Below are 15,468 nucleotides of genomic sequence, written 5' to 3' on the forward strand. Positions count from 1 at the left end.
AAAAAATTGAAATGGCAAAAGCTGCTGGCAGGTGATGGGTGGAGGCAACAAAGAGTTACAGGTGATGGTATTTGAAAGGAGAAGAAGGAGTGCTCAGAAGATGAGAGTGTGCGGTGATTGGAAAATGGAATATGTGGAGGAGGAGAAAGAAACAGTGGTGGTTAGATATTTGTTCAGGGGAGTGGGATAGTAGGAGGAATTGAGTGGATTAGGAGAGAAAAGTGGAAAGAGGGGGAGCAGTTTACCTGAAATTAGAATATTCAATGTTCAGGCCTTCAGGTGTACCAAAATGAAGCACCAGCCTGATGAAGTTACTGTTTGGGATTACACGCCTGCTAAAAGGCCAGACTGGTTTTCAGCTTACTACTCGGCAAGGTTTTCTTGCCCCAGCACTGAACTGACTGTGCAGCTGTGGTCTGCCACCGTCGACACCTGCCTCAGCGCTGATCGTGTCTCCGTGGCCGTGGCATGCAGCCATTGGGCTGCCTAACGGCTGCAACGCTGAACTCGCTCCATGCTTGTCGACTCACCTTCGGGGACTGTGTAGTTCATATTTTGTGTGTTATTTGTTTACTTTTTCCAAAAGATTTGAAAGGATTCTAAAGTAACCATTTATTTTCAGAGAAAGTATAAATGATACAACCTTAGGATTTGTTTGCTTACAGGCAGTCACAAAGCAAGAAACCTGAAAGAACCCAATTAAAAAAAATAAAGACCAACACCTGATGTGCAGAGAAAAGGGAAAAAAACGTAAATCATGCAAACGATAGAAGCAAGCAACAACATTCCAAACCAAAATAAATCCTTACATCTGAACCCCAGAGCAGCCCGGAGTAGGCCCAAGTCTCATTATCAGTCCATCATATTAGTGGGCACACAGCTTACTGCCACGGACCAAGGAGTCCCCATCGCAGGAGAGTGAGCAAAATTGGCTCTCGCCTCCAATCCTAAGGCCTTGATTTTCCAGTACATCATTTAAATTGTCCAAACAGCGTATCGGATCTCACACTAGGACCCAGGCATCACTGCAGCGAAAGGCTTCGGGCCTAGAACACACCTCCCAGTGACTCACGCTGGGCCCAGATTTCGCCGCTCAGCCCAAAGCCACGCTCAATTTCTGCAAATCGGCTCAGAGCCCAGAGCAATTGAACCTCACACCCGGGCCGGTTTTACGGGCATTGGAACTCCTCTAACTCAACTTCTTCTCTCCCAAAGGCTCACTCCATCCATGGTGATACAGCAATGGACCAGCACGCTTCATCCCTCTAATTCTCTTCGCCCTCAGAATTTACTGCAACTTATTTCAGAGAATGTGATATTAGTAATGTTTTTAGTCCAATTTCTTGCCTTTTGAACTACCAGTGAGCAGTTGCATGTGTTCGGTAGAGCCATCGTGAACCAGAACTGCATGCTTTCTTTTGCACATTTTGTGTTTCATGATCTTTGTTGTGTGGGGTTATTTTTAATGGGTTCTGCTGTGTTTGTTTTGTGTCTGTCTGCAAGAAGATGAATCTCAAGGTTGGATCTAGTATATATACTTTGACAATCAATGTACTTTGAACAGGCAAGTACTCAAGAGACCCAAGTGGCCTCAGCCAATGGGTCAGGCCGCTGCTTTGTAGCACTACCATACTAAATGATTTACGGCAACAGACAATTAAACAATAGGAGAAAGCCTCAAGAATGTGACCGTCCTTGGTAGTGGCGGGACCCAGCGCGAGTATGAAACTCGAAGCTGTACTGTACACACGCAGTACCAAATGGATACTTATCTTATCTTCCTCCTGAGATCCCTGCCATTACAGAAGGCAGACTTCAGCCAACACAATTCCCTCTGTGTAACATAAGATGTAGGAGCAGAATGAGGCCATTCGGGCCATCATGTCTGATCTGCTATTCGATCATTGCTGATCTATTTCCCCTCTCAACCCTAGTCTCCCACCTTCTCCCCATAACCTTTGACACCCTCACTAACCAAGAACCTATCAACCTCTGCTTTAAATATACTCAATGACTTGGCCCCCACAAACAACTGTGGCAATGAATTCCAGATTCACCATACTCCAGGAAAAGAAATCCCTCCTTATCTCTACTGTAAAGGGACATCCTTCTATTCTGAGGCTGTGCCCTCTAGTCTTATACTCTTCCACTATTGGAAATCTCCTCTCCACATCTGCTTTATCTAGGCCTTTAAATATCTATGTGACATGAAGAAATGTCTGAGAGCAGTGGATACAGTAAAGGTTACACAGAACACCAAGCTACAGTACTGGAGGGCTTTGTTTCATAATTAGCCTCGTCTGTGGCCAATCTATTCCAGTATATTAGCAACACTGGTATCTTCCTGACAGAAGCGGAAATTGCCCAGGAATACCCAGTGCTCAAAAAGCAGGATAAATTCAACACAGCCAATTATCACCTTGTTCACATTGAACCATCAGAAAAGGAGGAGATGGCTGAGTGCACATCCTAGGCATTTCCTCATCAAAATGATATTCTCCACTTGTCTGGGTGAGTGCAGCTCGATGCCATACAGGTCAGTGCAACCCAGTTGACTGGCATTCTGCCTGCCTTCGATCACCAATTTTTACAGATCCACCACAGGAAGCATCCTATCTGGGTGCGTCACAGGCTGGTACGGCAACTGCACTGCCCAAAACTGCAAGACTTGCAGAGATATGACTGTAGCCCAACCAGTGCATCACACAGACCAGCCTCCCACTCCACAGACTCCATCTACACTCCCCACTACCTCAGGAAAATGACCAAAATAATCACGGACCCATCCCACCCCAGCTATGTTCTTCTCCCATCCCTCGGTTCAGGCAGGAGACACAAAAGCTTGGGAAAGGACAGTTTCTACCTCGCAGACATAAGATTATTGAGCAGACTTCTTATAAGATAAGGATGAACTGGATCTCCGACTCTCCCTTGTACTTTATTTGTTGACTCACACTGCACATTCATTGTAACTCTGACACTATATTCTACATTCTGTTAATTTCTTTTTACCTTTTGCACTACCTTGATTACACTAGCTCCCTTTTAAATCTTCTAAGTCCGCACTAGCTTCATCATGGGCGCTAGCATCCCCATCATTGAAGACAAAAGCTGATGCCTCAAAAAAAGTGGCATTCATCCCACCATCTAGGACAGGCCCCCTTTTCATTACTACCATCAGCGTGGAGATAACAGGTGCCTGAAGGCCAACATTCAATGTTTAGGGAACAATTTCTTCCCCTCCCTCTGCCATTATATTTCTTTACTGTTCACATCTTTACTATTATGCTGTAGTTATTTCATTTAGCAGCTCTGTAAGAGCTGTTTGTTCTGCTCTCAGCCTGTTTGGGTTATTGTTCAAGATGAGGGATGGTGTGGAATGTGTGCCATCCAATTAGCGGGAGGTTTTTCTTGGTGAGGGACAATAAGGTTGGCCTTGGGCTTTTGTGGGGTTGGGTGGGCGGGGGGGCTCGCACCTCAATCTCACACGTTTGGCGGGGCTGGAGATGGTCTTCCTGAGACTAGCACAGCCGAGGAAACCAGAATGTTTCATATATAGATTCATATATTGTTGATGGGTTTTTTCTGTAGCTATATTGTAGAAACACATTAAAAAATTTATTTAAAAAACCCTTTCGTTCCCAGGATCATTCTTAGAAACATCCTCAAAAAAACAATAAGATAATAAACTTGATTCTGATTTTGATGTAGTGATGGAAGCATCTATCAGGATTACACACATGGAAAAGCTTTGCAATGTGTTTTGAATGGTAGTGTAGTGTTTGGTACAACTCTTTACTGTTCAGGCAACCTGGGTTCGATTCCCCTCGCTGCCTGCTTGTATGTTCTCCCTGTGGCCACATGGGATTCCTCTGGGTGCTCCAGTTTTCTCCCACAGTCCAGAGATGTACGATTGGTAGGTTAATTGATTATTGCAAATTGTCCCATGATTGGGCTAAGATTACATCAGGGGATTGCTGGGCAGCGCAGCTTGAAAGACTGGAAGGGCCTACTCCTCACTGTATCTCAACAAATAAACAAAAAACCACTGCCAAATACTCGTGCCCTCCACCAATGGTTACCCGTTGGTTGAAATGTGCACCATTTGCAAAATGCACTGTAGTTACTCCAGCAGCCGCGCGAGATCTACCCAAGACGACCAGGAAGACATGGGAGCACCACTACCACCTCAACCTGGAAATGTAGTGCTGTTCCTTCATCACAAGTCTCGTCCTACAAAGGCCAACTCCACAGCACCGTGGGGACAGCTTCACCAGTAGAGTTGCAGGGTTCAAAAAATGTAGCTTGCCAACACCTTGGCAACTAATGCTGAGCTTGGCAGTCATGCCCAGCTCACCAAAAATAAAGGGAAAAAAAAACCAACTTCAACTGCACGATTTCAAAGTTGGGAAATGCGACTTACTTTCAAGTTGCTGGAACTCTGGATCATCTGGGTTGGTGTTTCCAATTAAATCTCGCAGCAGATGCTTGTATCTGGAATAAAAATAGGTATTTTAAAACAATTATTTTCAAAGCAAATATAAATGGACTTTTGATGTTGCAGTGTCCACTGAGCTTGGCAATTAGCTTGCAGACGTTTCATCGCCAGTCGAGGTGACATTCTCGGTGCGCAGTTGTTGGTGTCTCTCTCTGGGAGTGCTCGCGTTTATATAAAGGACCACATTCGCTTGCCTCGGTCTTGATTTGCCAGCCCTTCAGTTGATCTTTGAATCCTACTGGCTCACGTTTCTTTGGCTCTTAGGAGTTCGTAAATGGCGTCTATTTTGAAATGTTTGTTTACCGAGTTATCAGAAGAGAACCAGGCTTCTAAAAATTCTCATGCCTGCTTCGAATTTGACTGCACCAGAACCTCCACAGGGTCCTAGTTAAAGGGATGTCCTTCTCAGTCTTCATGTACCAAGAACAGCAATGGTGGATCATGTCTCTGTACCACTAGCTTGTGTTCCCAGGTCAACTGAAAGGGTAGCCAATCAGGACTGAGGCAAGGGAATGGGATCCTATCTAAATGTGAGCACTCCCAGAGAGAAACACCATTTGCACAGAGGATGTCACCTCGACTGGTCAGGAAACCTCTGTAAGCTAATTGCCAAACTCAGCGAACACTAGCACATCAAATACCCCAACCAGAGATACCAATACTCACTATCACCCCAGGTAAACGGACTTGTCAGCACATGGTTGCATGAGGGGTAGCAGGGAGTGCTGCTGATTTACAGCTCTAGAGGTACAAGTTCAATTCTCATCCTAGGATCATTTTTGACAGAGTTTGCTCCTTCTCCCTGTGACAGTGTGGCTTTGCTCCTGTCTGCCAACATCCCAAAGACTTGCAGGCTGTTAATTTAATTAGAGACTATAAATCAACCCCCCCCCACCCCCAAGGTAAGGGTGCTAGGAGTTAATGATATGCAAGACAGAAGAACTTACAGGGAAATAATCTAAATTATGAGAACACTCAATTCTCTTTTATTGTCATTTAGAAATGCATACATGCATTAAGAAATGATACAATGTTCCTCCAGAGTGATATCACAGAAAACAGGACAAACCAAAGACTAACACTGACAGAACCATATAATTATAACATATAGTTACAGCAGCGCAAAACAATACCATAATTTGATGAAGAACAGACCATGGGCACGGTAAAAAAAAAGTCTCAAGTCCCCGAGTCGATCGACTTCCGAGTCCCCGATAGCAGACGGCAAAAGGGAGAAACTCCCTGCCATAAACCTCCAAGGCACCGACAACTGCCGATGCCTTGGAAGCAGCCGACCACAGCCGACACCGAGTCTGTCCGTCCGAAAACTTCAAGCCTCTGACCAGCCTCCCGAATGCCATCCTCTGCCGAGCGCCTTCAACTAGCCCCAGCTGCCAAAACAAGCAAAGCCGAGGATTCGGGGCCTTCTGCTCCGGAGATTCCGGACCACACAGTAGCAGTGGCAGCGAAGCGGGCATTTCATTAGCTTCTCCAGATGTTCCGCTGTGCTCTCATATCTGTCTCCATCAAATCAGAATTGTACACAGTCCCCAACTTGACATATACAGATATCATTCACCGGACAGGCCGCGCACGCTGCGTCGCACCGCCATCTTCCCTTCCTCCAGGAGGAGAATAGATGGGATTGCTCAAGCTTGCATGGACTGAATGGGCTTCTTCTGATTCTAAAACTGGGAGGCATAGGTTTAAGATGAGATGGGAAAACAGTTAAAAAGGACCTGAGGACAACATCTTCCAACTCACCAGGGTGGTGAGTAAATGGAGCGAGCTGTCAGAGCAAGAGCTGTAGGCAGATACAATTACAAGGTTTACTAGGCACTTAGGATAGGAACTATTTGGACGGACATGGGCCAAATGCAGGGAAATTGGATTACCTCATATAGACACATGGTCAGCACGGAAAAATTGGGCCGAATGGCCCAGTCATTTTACATCATAAAGTTTATGACTATAAAACAGTGATAGGATCAAGCCCAAAGACATGAACATCTGCAGATGCTGAAATTCAAGCAACACACACGAAACGCTGGTGGAACTCAGCAGGCCAGGCAGCATCAACGGGAAAAAGAGTACAGTCAACGTTTTGGGCTGAGACCCTTCATCAGGACGTGAAGCCCAAAGCTTTCAATTCCTCTCTCTTACTTCCTCCAGTCTCACTTGTTGGGCTGCCACAAGGTATAGGTGGTTTCAATGGTAATAAATAGCCAACATTTATTGGTAGCAGTGGACTATGTGTACGCAACTGGCTTCACATCCAGATTTGACTTGACATCACACCCACTTCCCCATCGTCAGCGTGCAGCCGTTTACACTTCTGAATTTGTTGGGATTGCCCACTTTCCTCCAGCGAATAATCCTGCCGAGCAGAGGTTTTTTTTTGAATTGCTGATTCCAGCTTCCGAAATACCAAAGAATCCTGCATAATATCAGCGCCAAATGCCCCAGTGCTGCCTGGTCCCATACTCTGATTTCTGTGAGGACTGAAGGGCACTGGGAAGGCAAGTTGCTTTTAAGAATCATTTTGGTTTTGTTTAACTAATTATACATAAGTAAAAATTATTGATCTTAATTATACCGTGTTATTGGCTAACTTGTTAATATTTTTCATATTTTTAATTCCTTCAGTTTCAAATGTAGTAGTTTTGAAAATGTCTCTGAAAGTCAGAGACAATAATTCTAGCTGCAATGTACTCCCCTCCATAAGCTTTGAAAGTTGTAGAGATTGTTCACAGCATCACTGGAAGCCTGTTGGCCAGCCTAGAGTGCTGGAGACAGGGGCACTGACAGTCAGTGGTCGGGGGTGGGGGGGTGGGCTCTCTGTATCCATCCCAGCGACTTGTGACTGATTCCAGACGGAGTGCGATCTCGTTCGATGCGGCTGCGGTCTGGTCGAATGTGTCCCGTCAAGTCCAAAGTCGTCCAAGACCTCACTCCCTAACCTTCAGCTTCTTTTTCCCCCCCAAGCGCTGTTCATGTGATTAAAAAGTTTTCATGAAGGAAAGTTTCCAGATTGTAACAACTGTCCAAGAAATAGTAATTGTTTTAAATACATTACCAGAGGGAATCCCCAAACCAAACTTAACTGACAGTAATGAGAGGCAAAAATGACAAATGTACTTATGGTTTAAGATGTGACATTCTGATATAGGTTATTTATCAATGCTCACGTTTTAATTAAAATGAAGCACAATGACATACTACTACTGGGAATATACAATTTGTGGTCATCGTCTGTTAGTGACTGAATGAATGAGTAATATATTCACAAGGTAACCGACATTTCGTGGACCTTCTGTAAACTGGGAACAAATGTATACTTCAAAAAGAAATTTCACTGTTATGGGGAGAAGTGTTAGAAAGGGGGTTGTGGAAGAAAGCTGTTCTTCAAATATCCACTTGCATTCTTTTTTATTTCTCTTGCAGGATTTCCTTCCTATTGTTGGGACACTGTCAGAAGAGCCTGTTTGTTCTTTCCATAGATGAACTGCCAAGTGACAGCAGTCTTTTTAACTTCTGCACACAATAAGAAAGATGCTTCATGAGATCTCATTAGGCCCCAAGCGCCAACAAAAATGAGTGGCGAGCAAGCCGAGAAACTTGCTGGATTACGACTATTTCCAGAAATAACGAAAGGCTGCGTACATTGATAATGTAATCGCCAACCGGCGACAACTGTCAAATTAGGTCCAGTGACTGCATTGCTGTAAACAACTGTGATTTAAGTTGCATGTAGAACTTCCCTGCTTTCAGTGGGAGAAGTTGCTGCAGTTTTGATCACAGTAATTCTTCTTACCTCTGCTCTACAAATAGATGCTTTTCTGAGCAAACTAACTGTTCTGATGCAGGGTTTCGACCCAAGCAGTCGACAATTCCTTTCCTCCCACAAATGCTGCCCGACCCACTGAGTTCCTCCAGCCGGTTGTTTGTTGCTCTGGATTCCAGCATCCAGAGTCTCTTGTCTCTAACATTTTTGGTATACGAGACCAAACATGTCTGGTCTGCCATCAGCTCATTGATAACAGCATGCCTCCAGGGGCACTTTGACAAATCAAGCAGTAATATAAGTAAAGACCCCATCAACCCCGGGCACTCTCTCTATGCTCCTCTCTCATTGAGCTGATGATACAAAAGCTTGGAAGTACATACCAACAGGCTCAAGGGCAGCTCCTAGCCCACTGCTGTAAAACTACAGAATTGTCTTCTAGTACAATAAGATGGACTCCTGACCTCAACATCTACCTTGTTGTGATCTTGCACCTTATTGTCTACCTGCACTGCACTTCCTCTGTAACTTGTCCACTTTATTCTGCATTGTTACTGTTTTATTTTGTTCAACCTCACAGCACTGTGTAATGATTTGACCTGTATGAACAGCATGCGAGATGAGCTTTTTACTATATCCTGGTACATGTGACAATAATAAACCAATATCAACGAAACCACCCACTCCACACATTCTCTCTTCTTCTTCCTCACACTGAACTGAAGAAAAACAAACCTGAAAGCATGTACCACCAGGCCTAAGGACAGCTTCAATTCCATTGCTATAAGATTATTGAACAGCTCCCTACTACAATAAGATGAAACTTTGGTCTCTCAATCTACCTCGTTATGACCTTGCACCTTATGGTCAACGTGCACTATGCTTTCCCTGTAACTCGAACACTTTATCCTGAATTATTTTACCTTGTACCCCAATGCACTGTTGAAATGAACTGGTCTACATGAACAGTACCTGAGACAAGATTTTCACTTGGTACATGTGAAATTAATAATCAGTGAAGATTTTTCAAGAGAATTTGGGTCAATTGTCTCCCTTGAAGGATAGCTGTTTGTCAATGCAACAACCCATTTAATATAGATTGGGGCATGGTCAAAGCAACACCAATTAATATACAGTACATTCAACTGTAACTATACTGGCAATGGCTTACACCCTAATGAAAACCAGAGCTATAAATAAACTCAATGAAGCAAAATATTCACTTGTTAAAACATATACTATTTAATCCATAACTCCTATAAAACTTTCAAAAATTTTGTATAATGCCAAACAAGTGCAGTCAAATTTGCACTCTTCAGCATGCACACAATGGGAACCTAATTAGCACACATTCTACTGGATCAACAAGCCCTGTTGTTGGCATTCCATGAGGAAGAGTATAATGAAAACATTACAGCCTTGACATACAGGTCTGCTGAACAGAAACTGGTCCACATTTTGCTTCTCATATAATTAGTGTATTTTATTATTGCCTGATATATATCTTCTGGTAATAAAGGGCAGCAGGATGCAAGTTTGAACTCCTTTGGGCCTAATACACCACTGGTGCACGACTGTCACTGTGGGAGTCTGTCAATTGCAGAGTGCTCCACTATGCTGGTCCTCTCTGAACAGTGGCAGCAGCTGGCTCCGGCATATGCTTCCATGAGCAGGAGCTACCCCAGACCTGCTGCTTTCATCACTGTGGAGATTAATTACTGCAGAATGGTGCCAGTTGCAACTAGGCTGAGCCTAAGGGAGAATCCCATATTACATACAGCATGACAGGAGACATAATGTGTTGTGTCATTCACAAGTCCAGTGCTTACTTCCTTTTTTAAATAAAAAGCTACTCTAAAGGAATACTTGAGATCTATTATCTGTTAAAGCCTTTGATGTGGCAAACAGTTTAAAATCCAAAAGGTTTACAAAAAAAGAATTCCACCTTGACAGTAAAATAAGTTTTAATTAAAAATATGTTTCTGACCTGGAAAACAGCATTTATTATATGTTATATCAAACAAACCATTGATTGCATGTGCATTTGTCTGATGAATAGTAAGAATACACAAATGCACAAAAGTAACATAAAGTTGTATTGGAGAGAGCTCTGCAAAGATCTACCAGAATGGAACCTGCACTTTTAAAAGTTAAATTGCAAGGCAAGGTCACAGGGAATCGGGTTACATTCTCCCCAGCTTAGCAGTTTAAGGGAAGTTTTAAACTGAAGTTTGTTAGATATTAATTGGAAAAGATCTGGCACAGCGCAGCCTATCAGTTAGCGGAACGGTTTACAGAGTCAGCGGCCCCAGATTTAATTCCCGCCTCTGTCTGTAAGGAGTTTGCACATTTTCCCTGTGACCGCTTGGGTTTCCTCCGGGTGTTCCAGTTTCCTCCCACACTCCAAAGATGTACAGGTTAGTAGGTTAATTACAGTGTAATTTGGGTGGCGTGGGCTCATTAGGCCAGAAGGGCCTGTTATCATGCTGTGTCTCTAAATAAAAATAAATCTCTGAGAAAAAATAAATCAGAAATAGGCGCTAATAGTAGAGCTATTGGCAGGACCAGTTACCCAAGATCTAACCCCACCCAATGTACTACATGTGTGGAGTTCCCATCTTCGCTCCATGACTGGTGGTGACAACAAGTGGAGCCGAGCCAGCTTACTGCAGTGAGATAGGTCACCTGATTGAGCTGAGCCGCAATTATCAACCTCTTGCTCAACATCAGCACAACCACAGAAGAAACTGTTCACTTCAGGAAGGGAAAGGAGGGCAAACAAAATACCAGTTTGCGCTGGGGAAAATCAGCAGTGGAGCGAGTCAGCAGATTTAAATTCCTGGGTGTTAACCTATCGGACGACCTGACCCGGACCCAGAACATAGGCGCAATCATAAACAAAGCACGCAAGCGTCTTTACTTTCTTAGGAGATCAAGGAGATTCTGCTCACACTAAAAATTTTCCACCGGTTTACTGTTGAACGTATCCTGACTGGTTCCATCATGGTGTGGTACACTAGCCTGAACGTGCAAGATGATAGGAAGCTGCAGAGAGTGGCGGACTCTGCCCAATATTTCTTGGCCACATCCCTCCCCACCACCGGAAGTACCTACAGGAGACACTGCCTCATGGAGGCAACATCTATCATCAAAAATCCCCACCATAGAACACTACAGCATAGAAAACAGGCCATTCGGCCCTTCTACTCCATGCTGAAACATTATTCCACAAGTCTCATTGACCTGCACCCGGTCCATAACCCTCCAGACCTCTCCCATCCATGTACCTATCCAATTTATTCTTAAAACTTAAGAGTGAGCCCACATTTACCACGTCATATGGCAGCTCGTTCCACACTTCCACTACTCTGAGTGAGGAAGTTCCCCCTAAACCTTTCCCCTTTCACCCTAAAGCCATGTCCTCTTGTATTTATCTCTCCTAATCTAAGTGGAAAGAGCCTATTCACATGTACTCTGTCTCTATCCCTCATAATTTTGTAAACCTCTATCAAATCTCCCCTCATTCTTCTACGCTCCAAGGAATAAAGTCTTAACCTGTTCAATCTTTCCCTGTAACTCAACTCCTGAAGATCTGGCAACATCCTAGTAAATCTTCTCTGCACTCTTTCAATCTTACTGATATCCTTCCTATAGTTAGGTGACCAGAACCATCTGGACCATTCCATCTTTTCTCAGCTGTGATTGGGCAGAAGACATGGCAGCCTGAAGTCCCACAACACTAGGTTCAAGAACAGCTACATCCCTTCAACCTCTCGGTCTTTGAACAAACCAACAGAACCTTAATCGCTACAGTTTACCACTTTGATCATTTGGCACTAAAATGAACTTCGTGTATTGTTGTTCTAATTGTAAAAATTGTGTACAGTGTGTTTAATTTAGTTTTTTGTGAATGCTGATGTGATGTTGCTGTAGTACGCTTATCATTGCATTATATACACAGATGCTTGTGCATATTATAATAAACTCGACTTCAACTTTGACTGGGTAGGTTTCCTCCTGTTTCATCCCACATCCCAAAGATGTGCAGATTAGGAGATTAATCGGCACCATAAATTCCTTTGAGTAAACAGTTCAAAATCCAATCTGTTTACTAATAAATCTGATCTAGAAACAATAAAAATGCCAACTTGACAGAATCTGGGTAGAGGTGATGGGGAGAGTAAATTGGGATTAATACAAGTAGGTGCTTGATCTTCAGTATAGATTCAGTGGGTTGAAGGTCCAGATTCTGTGCTGTATGACAGATTAATGTGAACACAATCTCCTGGTTGGGGACTCTGGGGCTAAGGAGCTAACAGAGCCCAAAGATAGCAGCCAGAACTTTTTGGAATGAAGACAAGAAAACTTCTCCAACCAAAGGGTTGAAGTTTGGAATTCTCCTCTGCAAATGACAATTGATTCTCAATCAGAGTTAATTCCAAATCAAAGCCTCATAGATTTTTGCTAAGCAAAGGTATTGAGAGATATCAGGGTAAGAACAGAGTGTCAGGTCATTGAATGGAACCACAGGCACTGGGGACTAGATGACCTACTTGTGTCCTAGGTACAGACCATTCCTGGATAATGAATTAGCTCCATTTTTACAGACGTCTATAATATAGTCGATTTTATCTGTAAATCAGAAAATACACAAGAACCATTTAATATGCTAAACCATGCCTCCACAATATTCTAATGAATGGCAGTAAAAGGCATACAAGCCCGATAAGAATGAACAATTGCTAAAAGACGAGAAGCTCGTTAGGTAGTTAGACATGAATAGGAATGAAGAAATGTACATACTTTAGACTTCTGAAAATGATAATATCATGAGAGCTCATTCATATATAGGGGGTCCATAAGATGGGTGCTTGTATCCCAGAGATAGCCTATACTCATCACCCATTACATACCAAATACACTCAGAACCCACTTAATGTTGTGGATGTGTTTCTCATAAGTGGAGCGCTACGTAAATCAGCGCTCTGCCTGCTCATTATAACGTGACGTAAATGGCCATGTGTGCCCGATAAAAAGAAATCAAACCCAAGATATATTATTTTACGTGTACGCAGCGATTCATGGAGCAACAAACACACAAGTAAGCCTAACCTGCACATCAGTGGAGCAGCAGCACATCGCGGCATCAGTGGAGGGAAGCAGATAGTGGCTACACCTTACAGGAGACCAGGCTGTGAGTCCTCCTCTAAATTTGGCTTCTTCTCCAAGTAGGCATCGAGATTTGACCGCCTTTTCTTAAGTTTCCTCCCATGAAACGGTTCTCGGTAGCAGGAAATCATGTCGAGAACACCTCTGTTTGCCTTTTTGCTTCAGTCAGGGTCATTATCGATGAAATGGTCCATGATTTGTGTGATCATGGTGGTGCTAGTGCTGAGGTTTCTTGCTGGCGTTTCCTCATCTCCATCCCTGTCCTCAGATTCACCCAGGATGTGTTGCTTTTGCCAATTCTCGAAGCTCTTGCTATCTGCACGAGCCACTTCACCAGAGATACATATACTGTGGCGGTTACAGCACTGTTTAATAGGTTTGATAGATTTAACTAACCTCTGCTGGCAATGAATGTTACCAACGCATCGTCTTCTTTCTCTTGAATATGATTGGAGATGCTTCTTGCCTTCTCCTTTGTTATCATCTGGCTTAGGGACATCTTTCATTGTGCTTGGTCATCCACCTATATATTCAGTCTATTTTTCATTTTAAAAGAGTCACCTTCATTGGTAACTTTGAGATCGTCATTGCAGAAGCATTTATCTTGTCTGTTTTATTTTATAACCATTCTGATCGTTGATGTAGTCAATTTCAAAGAGGCGCCAACATCAACCTGATGTTCACCAGCTTCCAAACACCCTATCACTTGCAGTTTCGCATCCATGCTAATGCTTTTCCTAGACATCTTAGATGTACAACCCCCAATGGACATTTTCCAGACATTATGGGTTAGAAGAATGGAATAAATTGTTGAGGGAGCAAGAACGTTTACACAGGTGGGGGAGACAGAGCGTGAACTAATAGGAGATTGGCTCAGAGTGTACGTAAAGCGCTCCCATTGGCTGATTGAATGTTTACTGTAATATCAGCTGCTCTGAAGAAGTTTTAAGTGTTGTCTAGACTGAATTTTCGTTGTTTTTAAACATTTCAATAAAGAATTGAAGAACTGTGTTGTAACGAATCAGCACTATACGGGACCTGAGTGTACAAACATGAGTTATAGAGATATACAGAATGGAAATGGGCCTGTTGGCTCACCACACCCACGTGACATTCTTGCCCATCTACATTTGCCCACATTAGGATGTTCTCTATGCCTTGCCTGTTTAAGTGTCTAAATGTCTCTTATATCTAGTAATTTGTGTGCGATTCCACCACTTTCTCTGGCAGTGCACTCCAGGTATCTGTCACCCTTTGCATAAAGCTCCTATCTAGCATCTGAATAGACGGCCTTGTCTTCTCATCCTTTCCTTTAGTCTCCAGTGCTGAAAGAAATCTTCAAGCCATCCATACTCATGATTACTAATAAGCTGATGCAAGAAACACAAAAAGTAATAACCAACTTTTTAAAGACACACAAGAACGATTGGAATTTAACTTGCTCCCTGCTTTAGAAGACTCTGATATGCGCGCCACCTGTTTAAATGCCTGTTGAAACCAAGGAGAGAAGAGGGGAAACATAAAGGTGCACAATATTCTAAACATACCTAAGCAATCCTAGTTTTCATTTTTTTACTTGTTTATCAAAGGCCTCTCATCCAGGATTGCAAACAAAATGTAGTAAGTTTTGAACGTCAAATGTCACATTTTGTAAATCTGAATTTTCTGCATCCCCCCCATCCCCCAGTTGGAATAGCTGCATTGGAACATGCTGATTGACTGAAGTCAGTTATTTTTTTAAAAACCTAGTGCTTATTTCTTCAGAGGAGACCTTTCTATGCTCAGATTGCTGGAAACTGCAGCAAAAGTAATCATCCTTTCTGTTTGAGGGGATGGAAGAGAGACACAAACTATGATGATACTGTGGGCTAAATCAGCAAACCTAAAGCTTTCAGGGCAAGGAATGTAAGATCTTTTCTGCCAGCTATCAGGTAGAGTTCAGACCCTTTTACTGGATCTTTCTGCCAGTTCATTAAAACAAATGAGCCACTCTGAGTGCCATTAATTCCAGAGCTGT

General features: G+C 43.2%; 1 protein-coding gene across 4 annotated transcripts in view; it reads right to left on the reverse strand.

Moving 5' to 3' along the window:
- arhgef39 (Rho guanine nucleotide exchange factor (GEF) 39) overlaps window positions 1-15,468 on the reverse strand; it is a 90,509-nt gene that overhangs the window by 27,570 nt on the left and 47,471 nt on the right. For all 4 annotated transcript variants that reach the window (XM_063072418.1, XM_063072416.1, XM_063072415.1 and 1 more), the window contains one exon: window positions 4,424-4,494. In XM_063072418.1, the coding sequence (XP_062928488.1) occupies window positions 4,424-4,494 (71 nt within the window). The remainder of the gene's footprint in view (window positions 1-4,423; window positions 4,495-15,468) is intronic.

This window comes from Mobula hypostoma, chromosome 20 (assembly GCF_963921235.1).
Source record: "Mobula hypostoma chromosome 20, sMobHyp1.1, whole genome shotgun sequence".
Taxonomy (NCBI): domain Eukaryota; kingdom Metazoa; phylum Chordata; class Chondrichthyes; order Myliobatiformes; family Myliobatidae; genus Mobula; species Mobula hypostoma.